The sequence below is a fragment of the Martes martes genome, assembly GCF_963455335.1.
Source record: "Martes martes genome assembly, chromosome: 2".
NCBI lineage: Eukaryota > Metazoa > Chordata > Mammalia > Carnivora > Mustelidae > Martes > Martes martes.
This window is the reverse complement of record NC_137889.1, coordinates 145,174,773-145,196,775: the sequence shown is the minus strand read 5'-3', so window position 1 is coordinate 145,196,775 and position 22,003 is coordinate 145,174,773. Positions and strand designations below refer to the sequence as shown.

Below are 22,003 nucleotides of genomic sequence, written 5' to 3'. Positions count from 1 at the left end.
AAAAAAAAATACAGAGGGTTATGAAGGAAACCAGTTCTGTTAGATACAGCTCTTGCCACAGACCACCTTGGGGAAGGCAGCCTGGCAGCCCTGGACAATCCAGAGCCCCTGAAGCAGGCCTTGCTACCCCCAGGGGCTGCTAGCAGGTGGCGGGGTCCTAGGCATGGAGATTGGGTTGGGGTAGGCTCTGCATTCTGGTAGCCTTGTGACCTGAGGGAGGGCATGGGTGACAAGCATGACAGCAGCGGCAACAAGGGCAAATGCTTCCTTGCACGGTGCACACTATGCCCAGGGGCTGGCCTCAGTCAGACCACATCAAATCTTCAGCCTTCCAACTTGCCCGGAGAGCTGGGTCCTCTTGGTGACAGGAGCCAGACTCAGAGGAGCTGAGCACCTTGCCCAGAGGTGCCCATCCCCAGTGTCAGCACCAGCAAGGCTGCTGATCTCGTTGGAAAGCACGAGGGTTCTGGCTGCTGCCTCTGTTACCGTATGGCCCTTGGTCTGCCATCCCCTCTCCTTCCTTGCAGATTTGACCTCCTTCAGCTCCACTCTCTGTTGCCTCTGCAGTCTCCCTGGGCTGTCTGGGTCTGTGGCTATGTTCTCGCCATGTGCCTTAGCAGCCCCCAGAACCCCGTGGTGCCTTTCCAGTGGGCACCTCGGGCCCCAAACTCTCTGTGACTTCATCCCGTGCCCATGCATCAGGCCTGGGCTCCCTGTGTGGCATGGACTGTCTAGGCAGACTGTGGTTTCTCTGACCTGGAGAGGGTCACGGCCCGGACAGTCAACGTGAGGGAGGGTACCCCAAGGTCACAGGAAGGGAAAAGGCGGGTGGAGGACAGAGATGGTGATTGGGATGGGTGGGACTTAGGGATGGGGAGGTAGGGCCTCATGGGAGGTGATGCAGAGGCTTCTTGCCTGCCTGGGGCCTCAAGGGTTGTTCCCTGGGCCAGAGAACACAGGGGACAGGTGTCGCCCTGGCTGTTGTGAGCGTGAGCTGGGGAGGAGTGGGGAGGCAGGTGGCCAGGGTAGGCGTGTGAGGGGAGGGAGGATCTGGGTGCTCGTGGGCCCTCAGGTGTGTGGGCTACCTGGGGCGTGTCTCGTGCCCACCCAGTGCCAGAAAGGGAGGGCGCTCCATGGGGGCTGGCCCCAGCATGGCAGGCCACGTGCTTTGCTTCTGAGCGGCCCAGTGCTGACCCCAGCCAGGGCTCCTGGCCACCATGACACAGGCCTGGCGAGGACCCTGAAGACTGGTGATGAAGAGCCTGGGAAACAGAGGCAGGGCCCAGGGGTGGGGCAATGCTCACCACGGGAGACACTACCATTCTCTGCAGATGTTGCCCATCTATGCCTCCTTCCTATCCTCACAGCAACTGGGAGATGGGGAAGTGTCATCTTGTGGCATGGGTGAGGGGACTGGGGACCGCCACAGCCCCGCAGTGGAACTGGGGTCACGGCGCCGTGCCTGAGGCAGGGGAAGGGGGATGCATGGGGCGGCTGTCTGTCCGTCTATCCTCTGGGTGAGCGTTCCTCACATACATCTTCTCACGTGGCTCAGAGCTACTCTGTTCTCCTTTCACAGATGGAGAGCCAGTATGGTAACCGGGGCCCTGCAGGATGAGGGGACGTCTGCCCAGGGTTCCCGAAGCCCGGATGGGGCTCAGTGCACTTGGCTTGAGGCCATGCCCAGCTTGCTGGGGGCTTACCCCCAAGCCTCTTTCGCAGCCCCAGGGAGTGGTGGAGTTCTGCCGGTGCTTAGCAGCCTTGGAGCTATGTGCAGCGTGGAGAGGGAGCTCACGGGGACTCTGGAAGGGGAGGGGGAGGGGAGTAGCTAACTTTTACAGAGCCCTTGCGCCAGCAGGGACGGCTCTCTGGGGAGGGGACACACCTAAGTACGCAGGAAGCTTGAGGGCAGAGGTGACAGGGGCCCGGGAGAGTCTGGCTTTCATGCTTTGCTGGTCCCGGCCCCATGCAGAGCTGGTGGCCCGGGCTCAGGAGACATTTGGAACAGCTGATGAGCTGCTTGCTGATGAGTCACCTTGGTCACTGTCAGCAGGCAGAAAGGCAACCCACACCCCCGGCTCAACCATGTTTCCAAATGTCCATGAGTCTCTATCGTGTCTGTACCCCGAGCTCCCCAGATAGGACCTGGAAGACTAAAAACAGGGCGTTTACAATAAAGAGAGCTTGTGGATGCGGTGAGAAAGTTGTTCAGTGAAAAGTGATTCTGCTGACCTCTCGTCCCTGAAGCCTCCTGGGACTCCAGTGTGGGTTTCCTTCTAGAGACGGTCTCTTTGTGCACTGGAGTGTGTCCGTGTGTCTGTCTGGCTGCCCCCGCATGCGGGTCTTCGCAGCCACCCTGATGGGCCCCACCTCTACCCACAGGTCTCCGTGCTGGTCCTCTTCGCCCTGGCCTTCCTCACCTGTGTTGTCTTCCTGGTTGTCTACAAGGTGTACAAGTATGATCGTGCCTGCCCCGATGGGTTCGTCCTCAAGGTAAAGCTCCGCCTCCCCCTGAGGCCCCAGGTACCCTCCCGGAGGGGACAGGCACTTGAGAAGCGGGGGCCCTGTGCTCTGGCCAGGCTCCCAGTGGGACTCTTAAAGGGGAAGCACGGAAGGGAGGCAGAGGGGCAGTGGAGAAGGCGATCTGTAGCAAGGCGGCTCCTGGGACTTGACCTCAAGCTGGGGAGCAGAGGCCCTGAGGGAGGAAGGGCTTGCATGAAGGGGACCAGGGGCAGGGCTGGGCACACGTCCCACACCCCTTGGCTGCCTGCTCCCCCTGGTGCCTGCATGGCTGGGCTCCCCGTGCACGTGGAAATGCTTGCTTTGCTCTGATGCCCCTGCATTCCAGAAAGTCTACAAGGGGCACAGAAGCATACACCGGGAGCAAAAGGATTAAGTGAAGACAAAAAAAGGGTGGGGGTGGGGAGAGAGGAGGGGGAAGAGGTGAAGCATGAGGAAGTAAGATGGCCTCACTGTGGACTTGCTCCCGTTTCCCACACGCTCAGCATCTGGGCCCACGTTTGGTTCTGAACTCTCCAGAGCCAGTGTGAAGAGGGAAAAGGATGATTTCCTGGATCTGGTGTTGCCGGAATTAAAGCAGGAGCGGCCCACGCTGAGCGCACACACGGACAGGCTTGGTTTGTCACCTGTCACCCTGTGGCTTTGCTTTCGGTTTCGGTGATGCGAGGGCCACAGAACCCTCGCATGAGTTAGCCGGTGAAGCCAGAACTCACGCTGCCCTTCAGCCCTTTCTCTGCACTGCAAGTGTGTATGTTGTTATGTCGTGATGTTGTGCCTGCCGTGGGCCCCTTGCGGCTACTCTTATCCGGGTGCTGGACTCCAGCCAGGACCCATTGGCTGAAGGTCCCCACCTTTGGGAAGCTCCCTGCTATTCTCAAAAGAAACGTAAAGTCAGTAGTATACCGAGTTAGGTTATAAGCGATGGAAAATAGAAGAGCAAAGCAGGGTTGGGGACTGCAGTTTCTAGAAGGGTGGTCAAGTTTGAGCAAAGCTCATAGGAGGCCAGTGAGGCAACTGTGTGGGGACCCAAGGGGAAAGCGCCCCCCTCCCGCCCCCATGCTGCCCTCAATGAACCCGTGCACCTCCTGGATGGGCTGGGAGAGGTTATGGTCTGCTTGGAAGCTCAGGAGATGCCATGGTTTAAAGGAGGCCAACACAGAGGGCCTGGGGGCTTCAAGGAGGGGAGGGCTGCCCTTGACCAAGCAAGCTCATTAGCAGATGCTAGAGAGCAGCAGGGCCAACCCAGGCTGGCTAGGGGAGCAGCGGTGCACACGGGACAGCAGGGCAGTGCAGGTCTGGTCAGCCTGGAGGACTGGGGGCAGGCAGCTATGGGCCAGGCAAAGACCCTGGGGGAGGGCAAGGGGGAAGTGAGGGCACAGCTACTCGGTTGCCCGTGGAGGCTGGAGGTTCAGTGAGATGACCCAGGAGGCTGCTGCAGGGAGCCTGGGGTGAGAGAAGGGTCTGGCCTGCTCAGGGTGCTGGGGATGGAGAGATGACTTGGGGGATGGGGTGTAGGGAAGGAGCAGGAGGGGAGGACCTGGTCCAGAGTCGGGTGACGCGGAGTGGCTGATGTCATGGAAAGGAGGCAAAGCAGATGCAGGAGTGGTGCCCTGATGGGAACTGGGTTTACAGAGGACAGCTTCCTGGGGACTGGGCAGACTGCTTACAAACAACCGGGGCCGGCAACTCCATTGGGAGAACCCAGGGTTTGCTTCCGGACTTGTTCTCTCTGGACCAGGGCAAGCTGCCTGCGTGGAGGAGGCAACAGGCTAAATTGCCCAGCCCACAAGGCCAATTCTGCTAGAAAACCTGGGCTGGGCAGGTGGAGTCCAAGAGAGGAGACCCTTGCAGGGGGAAGGGCGGGTCTCTAGGTATTCAGAGGCTCTGTGGGTGAGCCTGGGGCCCAGCCAGCCTTGGGAATTGAGAGTCCGGTAACGTTCTATCATTGCATCTCCTGGGACTTCAGCATTTTCCACTGGCCTTTCTGTTTAATTGGGGGTAGGTGTCCTTCCTGGAAACTCTGGCTGGGAGGACTGGGGAGCTGCTAGTCTGTGTCTAAAAGCCCTTGGCTAAAGCTGGGGGTGGGGGGAAGGTGTGGTGCGTGAGAGGGGGTCCCACGGGACCCCCAGAGCCAGAGGGGACCCCACAGGGGCCACAGAAATCCTGGCGTGAGCCTGAGGACAGGCGCCTGTGCTGTGGGTGAGAGGAGGTACAGGCCACCCCCACCGAGAGTGTCATGGGGGGGATTTAGGCAGGCAGATATGGGCTGGGGGGGGGGATGCTCGGTTTCTGCCTTTTTTCTAAACCTTGAAGTTATTATGGGAGTGTATGGACAGGCTTTAAAAGGAATGGGAACTTGCCCAAGCTGCCCATTTTGACCCGTGGGTATTCCCTGTAGACCGTCCACACGCATTCTCACCACAGTGCACCAAGGTACACGTTCTCACCTGTGCACGAGGAACACTGATGAGCACTGGCCATAGGCCAGGGGCTGCTTGGAACACGCTTGCTTGGATTACCTCACCGGGCCGATGGTCATTCCCTGTCTGAGGGTGGAGGTGCAGGGAGCTTTGGTGACCTCCCCACACTCGCCCACAGAGGGGCATGAGGCTGCAATGTCTGGCCTGAGACGGGCTGGGTCAGAACTTCCTGGGAGCCCCCGGCCCCAGGATCCCCCCAAAACTGGGGTTCTCGCCTACCACCAGCCCAACACAGTGCCTCCCCGCAGGTCCCTCCAGCAGTCCGTGTGGGCAGCAGCAGAACAGTCCATCCTCCCTGGCCCAGCACCCAGAGGGAAGGGGGAGGGGAGGCATGCTGTCAGGTCTAGAGGCCCCTGCCTGGCCTGGTTTGGAGGATCACATGGCCCAGGTTCTTGCAGGACCCTGTGCTGGTGAGTGGAGGAGGGGAAGACAGAGTGAAGGGCCAGTGGCAGCGCTGGCTGGGGTCAGGGTGGCTGCCTGCCTTGCTGGACGGGGGCTGCTGCTTCCCCCCCCCGCCCAGACACAGCCGGGTTCGAGCTGCTGCTGAGATGCAGGCGTCCTCTTGGTTGTGCCCCTACAGCTTGTGATCTTCCCTGTCCACTGTGTGAGCACGGACATATCACAGCTTCTTACCTGAGTGGCCCATCGCTGCCTTTGGTCCTCATGGCCACCCAGGAGGTGGGGCTCCCCTGCCCCGTGTCGGAGGCAGGGGAGCTGAGGCCAGGAGCAGAAGGAGCTGTGGTAGACATGACCTGTGGCATGGGCAGGCCTCCGTGGTCACTCTCTTTCCAGGGCATGGCTCCCGCTGCCCCCACTGACACCCTGGACAGGCAGACTGGAGTGGGCAGCACGCTGCAGACTTTGTCCTCTCCCAGAAATGGCTCCCCGTGTTCCCTGAGGGCCGGTAGGTAGTTGTGATCCTGGTATCTCGGACAGTAGGGAGCAGGGAAGAGGCAGGAGGCCTGTTTTCCGTGGGGCAGGCAGTCCTGGGCTGAAGGGAAGGCCCGTGGTGACTATGTCCCATAACCAACCAGCCAGCAGCTCATAGCCTCTCTCAGTCGCCCAGGCAGGAAAACACGCGAGGCACCGGCCTGGACATGCTGTGGACTATGCTGGACCGCAGTGCTCTCCACGCGTCCCTGCACCCCACGCTGACCTGTCTTTCACCCCCTCACTACCTTCTCAGAGCCACCAGTGAGGAAGCAGTCCCTTGCGGGCCAGGCACTGGACCAGGCACGACACCACAACGTCTGTCGACAGCCACGCCGAGCAGGCACTGACCGTGCTCTGCTGAGAGGCCAGGCTTGCCACTTCCTGGTGTTGGAGCCACAGAGCCTGGGCTTCCCGGGGGAGGGCCACGGGGTGGGAGCAGGGGGCTAGCAGGGTCGGTTTCATATGGCCCGTGGCCTGGGCTGTGGCCTAGTGTTTTGGCATCCCCGGTGCCTGGCATGCTGGGTAGTCCACCCGTGGGAGAGCCGGTCCCCAGCCATGCCTGGTCACTTCACACTGACACTTCTGTGGCCAGCGTCCTGGGAGAAGCATCCTGGGGGAGAGGGACCTTCATCATGAGAGGCTGCCATGTCTGAGCGCACAGGAGCTCTTCCACGACTGGGGTGGCAAGCATCACGTGCTCCGCCCTGTGTCCCTGCTTTTGATGCCAGGCAACCACCAGGCTACGTGGACCTGCACGCTGGGGAGGCCTCTGGGTTCAGAGGATATTACAGTCTGTCCCCCAAGAGGATGCTGTGCAGGCCATGGCGCTCACCTGGTTCGGGTCAAGGCAGCTCTGTCAGGCAGGCCTCGCAGCCTCTGTGAGTGCTGCCAATCATGGTACTGGCCCTGGCCCGCGAGGGTGCTGAAGGCTGAGTTGGTCATGCAGGCAGGGCGCGGAACCCATTGTGCGCTGGGAACCCCGAGAGCCTCACCTTGCTCCTGAGGCCTGTGTGTACTGGGACGGGGCCAGACACTGGCTGGATCTAAGCCTGTTGGTGCTCTGGGAAAACCATGGTTCTGCCTCGGGGCCGGGCTTACTGCCTCCGTGGCTCACTGTCCTGTGTTTGAGTTGAGCAGGTCACCTGTTGGCAGCTTTGCACGGTAACAGTGTGTGGGGTTCTGGGCACTCTGAGCTGGAGGCCCAGGCTGGAGAGGTACGGCCCCTCCCTGGGTCTCCCTGGCCCTGTCTATAAAAGCACGTTGCTGGAAGCTCCCTCACAGTGAGAGAAGGTACGTGGAAAGCACTTGGCAAGCTGTCAGGGATGAAGAGAAGGTCAGGAGGGGGAGAACAGCAGCATGGGAGGCAAAAACCCCAGTCCCATTTTCTTCTGCCAGGGAGATGGCAGGTGGACTTCGAATCTACAGGAAGACCTCAAGGAGCAGCCCCCCACCCCCCTGATCTGCCTTTAGCTTTCAGAGACTGAGCAAAAGCTGGCCCCAGACCAGGGCGAGGCTCCTGGAGGGGGTTCCCTGGCTGCATCCCGGGCTGGCCCTGAGGTCTCCTGGTGTCCACATCCACGGTGCAGCAGCCGTGGCTGGCCATCCTAGCAGTGGCCTGAGGTGCCCAGAGATGTGGTCATCAAAGGTCCCGTCAGTGTCCACATGGTGCATGCCCGGGGGAGGTGAATGGACACTTGGAGCAGCTGGGCTTCTTGCTGAGCCCCATGAGGTGGTCGGAGTGCCGTAGGTGGGGCTTAGGCTTTAGGTCCCAGCTGTGCACCTGTCAGCTGGGCGGCCATGGCCGAGACAGGCCAGAGATGGCACTCAGGGCACCGAGCCTCAGAGTATCTGGGATGGTTGAACATACAGATGGCTCCCAGGCAAATGTGCTGAGATAGACCTCTCGGGGCCAGCGGAGAATCTGGGCTGTGAAACCCTTCCTGATGACCATGGAGGTGGCCGAGGCCAAGCACCCATCTTAGCTGCAGTCTCCCCTCACCATCTGAGAGAGAGGCCATGGTATTCACATGTGGCTCTGGTTGCTTAGACACGCGGGTTAACATGGCTTCCACAAGGTGGAAGTCGACCTCTTTCATGTTAAGGGCCAGCTGGAAGGCGGTGAGGTTCTGTTAGGTCATCCTGGAGCCCCAATTCCGTCTCATTGCTGCCCTGCCAGCTCCCAAGGTATTCTTCCCTGGGCAAAGGCAGCTAAGAAAGGGCCGTGGGAGAGAGCCGACATCCACTACTGTCCCATTGGCCAGTGGTCCCATGGCCTCACCTGGCAGCCAGGAGAGCTGGGAAATGTTAGCTGGGCGCCAAGTGCCTGCTTAGCTCTGGGGGGATGGCTGGTGGAAGACAACCCACAGCCCCACGCACCTCCCTTGTGGGCCTGAGCTCCACCTCTGTTGTGTGGGCTGGCCACGTCAGCCGTGGTGGGGCAGTGGCTTAGCTTGGCTCCTGGATTGATAAGGAAAGGCAGCCTGGGGTGCAGGGTCTTAACTTTTGGGGGTCCTAGACCTTTTACCAGCTGATGAGAGCTGATGGTCTCCCCACCCCTTATCTCCCCAGGGTTCCGTTGCTTGTAGGGGCAGAGCCTCTTCCTCTGTGGACAACTGTCTGGGATAGCCCCTCCCCACCCCAACATGCTGTCTGGGGTCCTTGGGGACATCATGCTGCTCTCTGGATCACAAGGTCACACTGCTCCCTCACAGGACCTTGCAGGCCTTGTGCGGCTGCCTCTGGGAGCCAGGCCACTCTTCCCAGTGTGTTCCTTGTGCTGCTGTGGACTGTCTGTGAGGCCGGTCTCCTCTGCCTCCAGCGCTCTCCCTCTGCCTCCCCGTTAAAAGCCCAGCTCCCAGGAGGCCTTTCTGACTTCCCTCCCTTCGCTACTTGACTATGTGGTTTCTGGTAGATGGAAGATAAATGACAACCAGGGTGAGATCTTTAGAGAAGCAGGAAGGCCCACAGTCATTACACACATGCCCCCGGAGCCCAAGGACTGCTATGTCCTGGCCTTGTTAGGGAGGTTGACCCTGTCACCTCTCTAACTCGGTGTCTGGTGGTCGCTGGGCTGTGCCAAGGGCAGGACCCCTTCCCGCTTTTGCGGATCATTCTTTTTCTCCTCTCGGCCCTGGGAAGGTGCTCGGTAAACATCTGTGAGGTGTTACCTGGAAACACACGCTGGCCTCCCCTCCAGCCTCGGTGCCCATGTCTCAGTGGCCTCTTGTCTTTCAGAACACGCAGTGCATTCCAGAAGGCTTGGAGAGCTACTATGCGGAGCAAGACTCTAGCGCCCGGGAGAAGTTTTACACCGTCATCAACCACTACAACCTGGCCAAGCAGAGCATCACGCGCTCAGTCTCCCCCTGGATGTCCGTTCTGTCGGAAGAGAAGCTGTCTGAGCAGGAGACCGAAGCCGCCGAGAAGTCCGCTCAGTGAGACGGGCAGGTTCCTTACGAGGTATCACTTGAAGGTAACCAAGGGACTCGGAGGGACGTTTCATTAAATATAATTACCGATACTTTAGAGGTTACTCATTTATGGTGCAACTGCTTCTGTTTGCTGATGCTGCTTTGCAAATACAACTTGCTGCCGGCCACTCATGGGCATAAAACCAAGTGCATATCAGCGTTGCTTAAAGAGCTCTGACACCACTTTCCATGTTAAAGAATCTTCATTTAGCTACTTTACTGGGACTTATTGGACGCTATCAAAAAATAAATTTACACTGGATATGCAAGGGGTTTGGATTCAGACAAATAATGCATTTTGTGGAATTGATTTATTTTACACCCCACCCCCCCACCCTTGCCGTTCGCAATCCTTAGTCCACAGCCATATTCAGAGTGATCCCATGTTGCTAAGAGCAAGCTGTACTTCAGAATTTCTTCCAATCTTGTCAGGTGGCAACAGTGCCATCGCTGAGACGCACGGTAGTGAGAGGTGTAGAGAAGGAAGGAAAACAGGACATCCGGGAGCGGATGCACCCCTTCCTTCCCCGTGCACATCCCTATGTGTGTCCCACAGCCGAACACTCGGGGTCTCTATTCCCCCCGCCCCACTGGAGTTGGCATCTTGGGTGGAGAGCACTGTGTTTCGCTCCAGCGCACGTGAGGCTGTGGAAAGAGTGGCCCCTGGGCCGCGGGCTCCAGGACTCTGTCCCCCCGTAGGTAGTCCGTCTGCTCTGTGACGTGTTGAATAGGAACAAAACCCCTTTGGTCTTTTTGTTCTCTTTGGTTATGAATAAATTTGCACCAGTAGCCCTGTTAGCAAGTTAGTTTTCAAAAACTTTTTTGTGTTGGAAAAGTGAAAATGTAATTGCTGGGGAGCCAAGACTGACTTTTATTTTGTGAACCAGAACTCCTTTACTGTAAGAAGCAGGCAGGAAAGGCTGAGAGGAGCTGGTGTGGCAACTTGCAAACCCAATGATGACATTTCAATTCATAATCTTTGTAAGAAAATGATATTTCAACCTGAATCTTGACATTAAATTATATGTTTACAAAATTGCCAGTTAGCTAAGTATGTAAGACGATTAAATAGAAAAAAAGACATTCACAGACATTTTCTTCCATGTTATTTGAATGTGTTGTTTCTGGTGGACATGTCAAACATTTCACTGTTTTTTAGTAGATCAAAAATAAATGACAACTAGTGCAAGACCTGTTGCAAACAAGCATGGTGATCACAGTCGACTCCATTACTGTTTCCAAAACCCGATTTCATTATCAAGGGTGTTCTGAAACCATGGCTGTGGGCTTGGGGCTGGGAGTAGGGTGGGTAGCGAGCCTGAGCTGCGCATGCAGTAAAGGCTAAGAGGTCCCTCGGCGAGCAGGGACCACACGTCTGTGAGCGTGGCCAGGCCCATGTACGCGCACCACTAAGGCAACACACCCCTCGGTACCATCTAGATGTTTTATTGGCTGTAAAGTCACTCACAGGTAAATTCCGACACTTTCGCTCTGTGCAAACAAGGAACATAAGGAGCCCGCAGCTGTGCGACGGTCAGTATCGCACATGGGCATGGGGCCCCACGGACCACCAGCAAGCTTTCTGCACAGAAGTGGCTTCAGAAGTCTCGAGCTTCCCACTGCAAACCGGTGCTCCTGTTTTCTCAGGGGTCAGGCACACAGGTCGGGGAGCCGTAGGCCAGGTTCCGGCTCTGGACACAAGCTCCAGGGGCCCCCTCCTGAGTGCCCAGGGTCTGTCCCCACCCTTCTTCCCCACCCAGCAGGCAGGCATCAGCTGCACTTCTGTGACCCACTGACTGGACACGAAGAAGCTCTAGGTGCATTTATTACATTAACAGGACAAAGGTTTGTTTCTAGAATATAGTGAGGCTATCACAGGGCTCAGGCAGAGAAGAAGCCACAGGAAACAAAGAAATGATCATTGTGAGAAGTTACCAACTGGCCCTTTTCCCTGAAGCCACTGGAAGGGCAAGGCAGGAGCCTCCCTGAGCCCCCGGCCTCCAGCTGTAGGTGCAGCCGGTGAGCCCCCTCACTCCCACCCACCTCAAGTCAGGATTACTGCTATATAGGCCACTTTCCACTTGTGTTATTTTCTCTTTCCGTTACCAAATGGGCTTAAAACCACAGGTCTGGGTGTTCCTTCTGTGAGAGTGTACCTCTGTCCCAGCCCCCTCCCCCTTGAACGGTGCGGTGATGAAATCTCACAGTCCCACTCCGATCCCGGCGACCCTCGACAGCGCGCCATCCGCCAGGAGCAGCCAGGACGGGCTAGCTGTCATACCAGTCCAGGAAGAGTAGAGAGAAGGAGCACATCACCAGGAAGAAGAGGACCCACACTCGGAAGCCAGCGTTGTTTTTAATGGCCTGGGAGGAGTGGAGAGGAGCACAGGGATTTGCATCACAGGGGATCCTGGTTTCAAAGCCCTCCAGCTCTCCACCTGTCCGCACACTCTCCCTCCACTGGGCGGGAGCAGCGTATTGCTGGAGCCTATGCTGGCCGTAATTATTAGGCAAAACCACAGAGTGGGTCTAGAATCCATAGGCAAACAGGTATTTCCCTGTTTCTCCCAGGAAACACCCAGAAACGGTCCACATGTGTCCCAGAGTTAAAACCACAAGCACTGACCAAGCGCACCATGGCTGGCCGGGCCGCAGTACAGTGGCAGTGATGGCCCCATGTCAACTCAGCCTGAGCACCACACCCAGAGGACAGAGTCCACCGTGGTGGCCCCAAAAAACAGGAACCAGGGCTCTGGCCCTTGGGGTAGGGAGGGGTTTCAAGAAGCTTCTCCAGTGGAGCCCACCCCTGGCTTTAGGGAGCTGGTCCAGCCCTTGCCAAGAGTGACCTCATACGCCTCTCACTGCTCCTTTGGAGGGCTGTTGAGTCATGTCTCTTGGTAATAGCAGGGGCCCAGGGTTTGGCGGGGATGGAGATGAGACCGTGTGGCGCCATCAGCTGAGCCCTGGGGGCTGGGCCCCAGCAAGGCACTCAGGCAGCCATGCCAGCAAGACGACGGCTGCTGCCCAAATGTGGTGCTACAATGGGGAGACCTGGGGAGCCCGAGAGTACTCACCTCTCTGATGTCTTCATTACCCTCCTTGATATTCTCAGTTGCTCCGACAACTAACTGGTGAATGCTGTCAATCTCGGCTTCCTGTGGAAGGACAGTGACAGGTAGACCAAAACACACTCTCTTTCCCCAAGTGTACAGATGTGTATCAGAAGCCAGCAGCTGCCACTTAGGGAGGGCTGGGACTTTACACACATGAGCCCACGAGTCCTCACGGTGCCCCGAGGGGTAAGCAGCAGCCCCATTTTGCAAAAGGGAAACTTAGGGTTCAGAGAAGTTCAGTAACTCGCCCGAAGTCACACAGCAAGCATGTGGCAGGACCAGGACTGGAACCCAGTGCCTGTGCCCCATGCACCCCTAGCTGCCACCTGCTGTCCCACTTGCTGGTCAAGAAGGTACAAACATGAGAGCTGCCGGCTACACAGTAGCCACCAAAAGCCAGGGGCTTTTCTTCTGCTCTCTCCTCTACTCTTTGGATGTCCAGAGACAAACACCTCTAAATGCGTGTTCTTTAAAACACGTTAGCTCCTCAGGGCTCCTGGGTGGCTCAGTGGGTTAAAGCCTCTGCCTTCAGCTCAGGTCATGATCTCAGGGTCCTGGGATCAAGCCCCACATCAGGCTCTCTGCTCAGCAGGGAGCCTGCTTTCTCCTCTCTCTGCCTGCCTCTCTGTCTACTTGTGATCTCTGCCAAATAAATAAATAATCTATTTAAAAAAAAAAAAAACCACGTTAGCTCCAGGAAAGTGCTTTGTGCTTCACCATTTTGTGTCTCTCTTAGAAAAAGAAAGAAAACAAAACACAAAACTAAGGCACCTGGGTGGCTCAGTCAGTTAAACCTCTGCCTTCCACTCAGCTCATGGTTCCAGGGTCCTGGGATCGAGCTCCATGTCCGACTCCCTGCTCAGCGGGAGCCTGCTTCTCCCTCTCCTCCCTGGTTGTACTCACTCTTGCTATCTGTCACTATCTCTCTTTCTCTCAAGTAAATAAATAAAACCTTTACAAAAAAAGGGGAGCTGGGGCACCTGGGTGGCTCAATGGGTTAGGCCTCTGCCTTTGGCTCAGGTCATGGTCTCTGGGTCCTGGGATTGAGCCCCACGTTGGGCTCTCTGCTCAGCGGGGAGCCTGCTTCCCTTCCTCTCTCTCTGCCTGCCTCTCTGCCTGCTTGTGATCTCTGTCTGTTAAATAAATAAAATTAAAAAAAAAAAAAAGGGAGGAGCTAAAATGTACAAACATTAGCTCCCATGTACTGAGAGGCTGCAATAAGCCAGGCATGTGTACCTCTATACCAGCTCTAAGGGTGACATGGGGGACACCTGCTCCGCTCTGGAGGGTGGCGTGGCTCAGGGCACCCTGGGTTGGAGCCAGTCTGACCCTCCCTGGCCTCTGAGCTCTCCTCCCATGCTGAGATGCCTCTAGAAACAAGGCATGTGCTCTGACAGGGACAGCTGACTTCGCTGTTGTATGTGTCAGGAGGCTTCTACGTGAAGGTTAGCATACACACGCCTGAAGAGTTCCTTCGGCGGGCTGTTAAAAAGGACAGCTCTTATGAACCTGAACTTCCAAACTGTTAGGCTTCATGTACCTAATTTACAATGACTCGACCCTGGCTGTGAGGTTCAGGGCAGGTTTTGGGAGTGGGGTATCTTAAGCCAATGAGCCCAGTTTCCTACAATGGAGCAAAGTGATTTTGTCTTTGAAACCCACAGTCTGTGGGTATTACAAACAAAAGGACAAACTGATCAGGTCTGTAACAGCTTTGCGTTACTGGCTGGAGAAATTTCAGGAGGGGAGGCAGGTACATGTAACATAAAATCCTCTTAGAAGAATGATCCTGTTTGCTGTGTGGATGTGACACCTGAGGGCACAGACCTGGTACTCGGAGAGGGCCAAGTCTGGGCTCTCATAAAGGCCGACTCAGAAGCTACTCCCCCAGCAGGCGATGCACTGGGGGCTTCCTGGGGGCCACCTCTGAGCCTTACAGCAGCCCTGCAAGGGTCACAGCCCTGCAGAGCCGGCAGGCTGGTCTGGTTCCCTGAGGGCATCCAGAACGAAGAGCGACCTGACTCCTGCCACCTTCGTGTGCTCCACCGAACACGCGGACTGGGCCCTCAGTTGGGTCTGGGTCACCCGAGAGCAGAGACATCCCTGCCACACACACAGGCTGTGCCAGGGGGACAGGAGGCCCTCCCCTGAGGAGCCCTCTGAGCGCACATGGGCCGCGTGCACAGGGCTCTGGGTGCTCGGCTGCAGAGACCAGGCCAGCTTACAAGGAACGACCGGACTTCACAGTACATTCTTTGAAGCTAACACTTTGAACAATGATTTTTTTTCCTTCTTACCTGTTGTAAAACCTTCTCTGTGAATATCTCCTGGAGTCTGGAAATTTCAACTACTCTCCCTTCGATTTGCCTTCATTTGGAGGGAACAAAAAAAAAAAGAGGTTACAGACAACCATTAGTACTTGGTAGTCCTAACAAGAATGCTACGCATTTCTAAAGGGATCATCTAAGTGAGAAATGGAGGGGACACCACCATAGCTTCCAGAGAGGGAAAGGGACAGCGTGTCATCTGTGAGAGAGGGACGGGGCACCATGTCAAGCTTGGGAGAGGAGACAGACGTTTTACTTCCCATCTCTCCTCTGAGGTCTCTCAGCTTGGGGGTATTGTGCAGTTTGGAACCCCATCCTCCCCCGGAAGCTGACCCTCAGGGCCCTGGCGTGGAGTCCATGCCCCGGTTACAAAAGGCAGTCTTCTAGAATGCCTGTATCCAGCCTAGTAACCACAGTAACATGGTGGGGATTCAAAAGAAAGCACCAGAATGTGCTGACAACTCAACTTTGTTACTGTTCAGTAGGTTGAGAGAGAGTCTATCTGCCACTCTAACCAACTTCCTGTTGAAAGGAAAAACTCTGATTCCATCTGAAAAATCTATCTGGGTTCAGCAACCAAGTGTCTGGGCTTCCTGTTCAGGGCCAGCAAGGGTGCCCCGGGGGTGGGCTGGGGGCTCGAGCAGGCCTAGAAATGAGGATGAGCTCCCAGCCCAAGAGGTCTGCTGTGTAAGTGGCCTGAGAGGCAGCCACTCCTCCCAGGGCTTCGAGGTGTGGAAAAGGAGAGCGAGGTGCACAGAGTGGGATGGTGAGGGTGGAGTGTCAGAACAAGGACCGGGAGGCCCATGGAAGAAAGACAAAGGCTACAGAAGAGCACGGGTGCTGTCAGAGGGAAATACCTGCCTGCAGAGTCCCCAGGGCTGTGTGGGTACAGTGCCGGGAGGCATTTTCTCTTGGGATGAGCCCACGAGCAGCAGGGCTTCTGTGCCCTGCAAAAGCCCAAGCCTCCCATTCGGATGCTTCAAACATTCTTGGGGAAACAGGCCCCAAGTGCTTCCCCTGAGGACCAGCCAGTGATGGTTCACATGGGCAAACATAGCCACTTGCCTTTGGTGCTGCTGACCCCTGTGCTGAGGGAGCAGACAGACCCTGGCAGAGCCAAGTGCAGGAGGCTGCCCCTCGTTGGTGGTTCATCACAAGGCCCCTATCTCACTGGGAGTCATGAGGCGCAAACAGCCCCCATGGGCCTCCCCTGCCCCCCACTCACAGTATTTGGTGCAATCTGCTTGAGATTACTGGGAACAGCATAAAAGGGGTGACGAAAGGGGGGCCCACAAGGTGACGGGAGTCAGTAAAGTTGGGCACCTGCCTTCACTTCCAAATGGCTCGGGGAGGGGGGAGTGCATATGGCCAGGGCCACAGGCGGACACCATGGCACCAAACTGAATTTATTCCCCATTTCTGGGAAAGCTATCACGGAGGCCAGCAGCCCAGAGAAACCACATACACACCTCACTTCATCGAACAGGCTGTTCATTTCACCAATGAGGCGCTGGTTTTCTTGTTCAAACTGTGAGGAAACAAACACATGAAGGGTGATGTCATACCCAACACAGCCAGAGGCAAGTGTCTAGCAAGCCCTCTGCACAGAAATCTTTGATCTGCCCTCTATGGATCGCCGAGTCCCTCCTTCCAGCATCAGCGTGACAACATCCCTGCGGCTGGACTCGTCCCGCCTGTGAGCCGCCCTGATGCCCACGAAGGTGAGCCTGGAGGCACAGTGTGGGGGGAGCTGTCATCCCTCCCTCTGCTCTCCTCTGGCTCCCACAGGTCTGTGCTGTCTGCTGCTGGACCCATCTGTTTTAAGTGGAGTGGTGAGGTCCAGCAGCTTAGCTGAGAGCAGGGCAGTGTGATTTCAGAGCTGTGCTCGGCCAACCCACCATGACCGGAACATAGGCCCAGGAGCCAGAGGAGCCGTGTTCCCAGGGCTCAGGCTAGTGATCAGGCTTCGGGACACAGTTCGGGTAAGGATGCTGCCCTAATACGTGGGAACTCGTTGGTGCCGAAGTGACTCTGTGAAGCAGACAGCTCTCCCCGGCCGTTCTTGCCAGCTTGACTCTGGCCCAAAAAAGGACAGTGTGTCTGAAGCTTCGCCATGGTGTGGGACCAGCCGATCTCCTCCCCCTTACCTATAGGACCAAGCACTCCGCCTTCCCATGCCCACTCAACCCTGGGGCAGGGTTCCCACAGACCCGGCCCAAAGGCCACCTTCTCCGTGACCTATCCCGGGCCCTGGGCTTGAAGCTAGTTCTCATTTTTCTAACCTTAGCCTAGCACCTTCCAAACATCTCTTAGCATTCTCAGGCCTTGTCAGAAGCTGTGCATATCCCCAACTCCCTGTGGGACTGTGAGGGTGGGACCTGAGTCAAACCCAACTCTGAAAAGGCCACACACCCATTCTTCCTTTCACATCTGTTAAAGCTGCAGCCTCGTCCACAGAAACTTTCTAAGGATCTGTCTGTGGCAGGCGCTGCGCAGGGAACAAGTGGAAGCAGGCTCTCGCCATCCAGAAGCTTTGCCATTTGACTGAAGATCCGGCTACCCCTTGCTCAGTAAAACAATGGAGGCTGTGCTGAGCACGTCACCCACGGGGACTCACGGTCTCCCTGCCACTCCTTCCGGCTTCCCTCACAGGGAGGGAAGCAGCTGTGCTCGCTCACCCCTGTACCTGCCCGGGCTGCTGCCTTTGCTATACCTCCTCACCCTTCCCTGGGTTTCCCCGTCCTCCCTGTGCCTTGCTCACTCCCACTCACTGGAGACACGGGTTGGGGGTGGGGGTCACTTCCACGGGCAGGGCCTCTTAACAGTCCTCCACTCGTTCCTCCAGCCCCCAACACGGGTGTCCTCCATCCCATCCACCACACCCTTGCTGCACCCATTCTTTGCCTGGCACCTAAGCTCTGTCCTCATCATCTTTCAGTCTCCTCTGGTCTGTCCCCCGCTCCTTGAGGGGTCAGAGTGAACTAAGATGCCCGTCACGTCACTTGGCAGCACGCCAGCCCTGTCCCATGACCCGCAGATCAGTGCAGAGGTGTGGCCTTCTCCTGTGGCCTGCTGCCCCACCTCTGCACAGGCTGGCAGAGAGCTTGTTAGGCACCTTCCTAGTGACCAGGCACCTGAGGCAGAATGAATCACCTTCCTCCATCTCCTCTTATCAAAAGCTCCTCTGCACTTGGCCCATCGCTGCACTTGTTGCCCCCGTTCGGGCGTCTTTCCTCCTGGGGCGGGGACTTCTTCTCTGGCCTCTCAGCACAGGGCAGGGCCTGACACACTCCATAGCATTGGTCCCCAGCCCCGCTGCTTGTTCGAACACCAAGACACCTTTGTTCTACCCCAGACCCACTGGGTCAGAAGACCAGGGATGCAGGGGGCTGGCTCAGCTTGTAGAAAGGGAGAAGTGCTGGGGAAGCACATGCAGGGCCGCCCTAAGCCCCCCGGCAGGCCGCCTTGCCGGCTGCTGACAATGCACCCAGATGGCCCTTCTCCTTATGCATGCAGCGCGTTATTTACGGGAATAGAAACTTCACTTCTGACTTTGAAAGTATCAGCTCTGTTAACTGTCAACAGTTACTTGAGTGCAGTATTTAAGGAAAAAATACAATTACTTCGGCATGTAGGTGCTAATTTATTTTCAATAATTCTCCCAGGTACTACTTAGGGTTTTTATTTATTTTTGCTGGCGGCATTTTCTTATTTTTCTAATGACAAAATATGGCCCTGTCCTTTTAAATCCTCAGCCCTTTTATGATTTTTAAACTGTTCCTAAGCAAGATTAACTAGAGGTTTGAGGTGGTTTATTACGGGAATGTCCCCTGGGAACAAAGCTCTCTGTTCCACCCCAACTCCAGGGCAGGTAGCCCCTGCTGCACATCCTTCTAGGCCTCTGGGTAACTATTACCTCTGAAGAACTCCTGTCAGCCCTGCTCAGGAGTGGGACCAGATTCTGGCTCTCATTTCCTTTCAAGCCTTGGGTTCTAAGGCTACCCGGCAAGTACCCAGTCCCTGGAGGAAGTGGGAGAAACTAATGCCTCGAGGGATCAAGTGGCAATAGGGCTGAGGAGAGAGGTTCGCAGAGGCCAAGACCTTCATGGAAAGTGGCCTCCACTGGGGGTGGGAGTTACAATGACATTGTGTTTTCCAAAACAACAAAACCTCTTTCCCACAGCCAAGTGCAAGGTGGTCAGTTCATGAGACCTGGTGGGGCTCGGGCAGATCAGGCAGTGGCCAGGCCACTGACAACATTCCTTGCACCAGATCTCAGGGTGGTTTCCAAAGCTGCCTTGGTGGCAAACTCATATACCTCTCCTCTCATCTGCTGAGTAAGACAGGGAGTGGCAAATGCTGGCCGGCAGGGGCTGGTTGGGGACATGCCTGGGACTTCAGTGAGCCAGCCCCTACAGCCTCGTGGCAACTCCTGGATGACCCTAGACCAGTCACTGGCTTCTGTCGGGCCTGTCGTGTGACCAGGCCTCTTTGTCAAGAGAGGCGGTGATGATGCCGAGGGTGGGGAGGGAGGGCTCCTTTACTTTCTAAGCTGGACACCCTTGGGCAGCTAACTTTCCTATGCCTGTCTTCATCACTAAAACGGGATGCTAACACGACTTAGTTAGCAGTTCTTTAACCCACTGAGCCACCCAGGCGCCCTAGTTAGCAGTTTTTAAGAGGAAGATGTGCGAATACATGTAAGTGGCTTACAAAGCGCATGGCTCACAGGAAGCTCTCACTGAGTGCAAGTTATTATTATTTAATTTCTCTGGGAGTGAGACTCAGATCTGCAAAATGAGTCATGAAATGCTCCGAAGGCCCCTTCCACCTCTCTGGATTCAAACTTCAGAGAGCGGCTGTGACTCGAGGTCATCTCACTTGCTCCAGCATGAGAAATACTTACACCACAGTCGCTGGGGCTCCCTGGCAGCTGCTGGCATCTGTCCCCCAGGGGGATGGGGACTTCACAAGGTGCGGTACCCAGCAAGGCCTGGGCTCCATGGTCAGCACCAAGGACAGGGGTACTACAGGCCCTGGGAAGGCAAATCCCCCGGGGGTCTAAGATACATGTCACCCATCTCTGTGAGGCACTGGAAAGGGGGACGTGAGGCCTACATGACGGGGTAAGGTGGACAAGAAGGGCCCGAGAGGCATGACAGCAGCCAGACCGTCTTTGTGGGCCTCCTGCCATGGCTCTTTCCACTCCATCTTGTTTGGTCTCACACCAAAATGCAGTGTCTGCTCTCAGCACAGACCCAACGCCCCCAGCAACCTCCCCCAACCCCTCAACCACAGTGGAAGGCACCACATTTAAAGATTAGGAATGGGAGCTCTCCATGAAATGGGGCCAGCAACAGAACCTACCACAGGGGGTGGCACACACTAATGAACACTCAAGTACCTGGCATGTGGTGTGTGTTACATGCGTGTTAGGCACTATTATTTAACTGCTTTATTCCATTTAGAAGTCAGTTAGACTTCCAATAGGGGGCCCCAAAAGGGTTTATAATCTGGTTTAAAGGCTACAAATCCACATTGTGAATACATTGTTACAGAAATCCTTTTCTAATCTAATCCTCTTTACTATAGTTTTAAGAAGAAAATCACCCCTACAAAGGCCTTTGAGTATAAAACGAGGCCAGAAGAGGTTATCTGCATTGCAAAGAGGCAAGAGCAGCAAACTGAACAGAAGACTGTGAACCCACAGGGGCTGGAACCCACAGGGACTCAGCCCAGAAAGCACTCTGCCCCCTTGGCCCAGGACCTCTCAGGGGTCTTCCAGATAGGATTTCTCTGTGCCAAACTGCTTCATACTCATGGCTCTGTGACCCTCACCTCCATCCCCACGTCTGCCCCTGTGAACCCGAAACCTCTCCAGGGTGTGGACTTCAGCTCTCAGCCGTGTAGTGCCCAGATTCTACCAACAACTCTCGCCACGAGGGCGGCCACAGATCACAAGCCCTGCCAGCTAGGCACCTGGTGCTTCCAGGGGCTAGCACAGGGAACGGGGGCTAGGGACACCTTTCATGCAGATTTGAGAACAGAAGTCACACGCACGTCTTTAAAAATCATGCTGAGGAATACATCAATTAATGCAGGTGGTTTCACTTGAAGCAAGAAAAATGAATGCAGCCTTAGAAAAGGAGGTATTTTCTCTAAGTAACATCAGAAAACAATTTGGTTTCACTCAGCCTGACCACAAAACATCTGCTTATATTAACTCAAACGTTAATATACCTGCATCATGGGTTATAAATGGAAATTTACTATGCAAACCATATAACACTCTGCAACCATTTTGGAATATGTAACAACTGCTCCTATGGGTGAAATAATGAATTAAATTGGTATTATAGGGCTTAATTCACTATTTTACCCTGAGGAAAAATTCCAAAACAGTGATTTTGAATTATGACCACAATTTGCTACAACACTTGCCAATTTAAAACCAATAGTGCCCTGCTTCTTTTCATGTTCGGGGTTGAGTGTGTTAAGTAAGATTTGGGTTGGCCAGACTGTAAGATACAGAACTTGGCCATCACTCCCAATTAAGGGGGAGGTTAAGTGAGCATTAAATAGGCGGCCCTCAAAGTTCTGAGTGTCACCTCCTTCTGCCCAATCCACTTGCAGGAACCCTGAACAAATTAAGGAGGTCTTGCTGGTTCCGATGGCTTCAGTCACTGATGCTGGGACCCTGAAATAACTAGTAGTATTGGGAACAGTCGGTAGCATATTTACAGACAGTGACTCAGGACCCAACAAGGAAGTGGAAGGACGGGGCACCAGCAGTCATTAAGTTCAGAAAAGCCTAATGATGGGACCCTTTGCTCTTCCTCTGCGTTGGCTACATCCCCTTCTGGAGAGGCGCAGTGAATGCAGGTGTGCCCTGGGGTCAACACGAGCTGAGCAGCTCCCATGAACCCTGCATGCTGCCAGGTACTCTGCATTCCCAGCAATTCTGTGGGGTGGTGGTTCTTGCCACACTCAAGTCCAGTGAGGCAAATCTTCTTGCCCCAAATTACACTGACAGACAGTGATATAAAGAGGATTTGTAACAGACTTTATCGGGTCCCTGAGCCCATGCGCTTTTGTCATCTCTTGTTGGGATGGGGCGTCTGTGGATTACAGACATTCTTGCTGCCAGCCTTTCTCTGGCC

At 55.7% G+C, this 22,003-nt stretch overlaps 2 protein-coding genes across 2 annotated transcripts in view; one reads left to right on the top strand and one right to left on the bottom strand.

The window, feature by feature from the left end:
* Positions 1-10,602, top strand: part of NSG1 (neuronal vesicle trafficking associated 1) — a 29,992-nt gene extending 19,390 nt beyond the window's left edge. The window contains exons 4-5 of the mRNA XM_080797159.1: positions 2,383-2,493; positions 9,168-10,602. Of these exons, the coding sequence (XP_080653285.1) occupies positions 2,383-2,493; positions 9,168-9,371 (315 nt within the window). The 3' untranslated portion in view covers positions 9,372-10,602. The remainder of the gene's footprint in view (positions 1-2,382; positions 2,494-9,167) is intronic.
* A 232-nt stretch (positions 10,603-10,834) lies between these two features.
* Positions 10,835-22,003, bottom strand: part of STX18 (syntaxin 18) — a 117,541-nt gene continuing 106,372 nt past the window's right edge. The window contains exons 8-11 of the mRNA XM_080797107.1: positions 16,313-16,371; positions 14,814-14,883; positions 12,478-12,558; positions 10,835-11,767 (exon numbers count right to left, since the gene is read on the bottom strand). Coding sequence (XP_080653233.1) covers positions 11,672-11,767; positions 12,478-12,558; positions 14,814-14,883; positions 16,313-16,371 — 306 coding nt within the window. The 3' untranslated portion in view covers positions 10,835-11,671. The remainder of the gene's footprint in view (positions 11,768-12,477; positions 12,559-14,813; positions 14,884-16,312; positions 16,372-22,003) is intronic.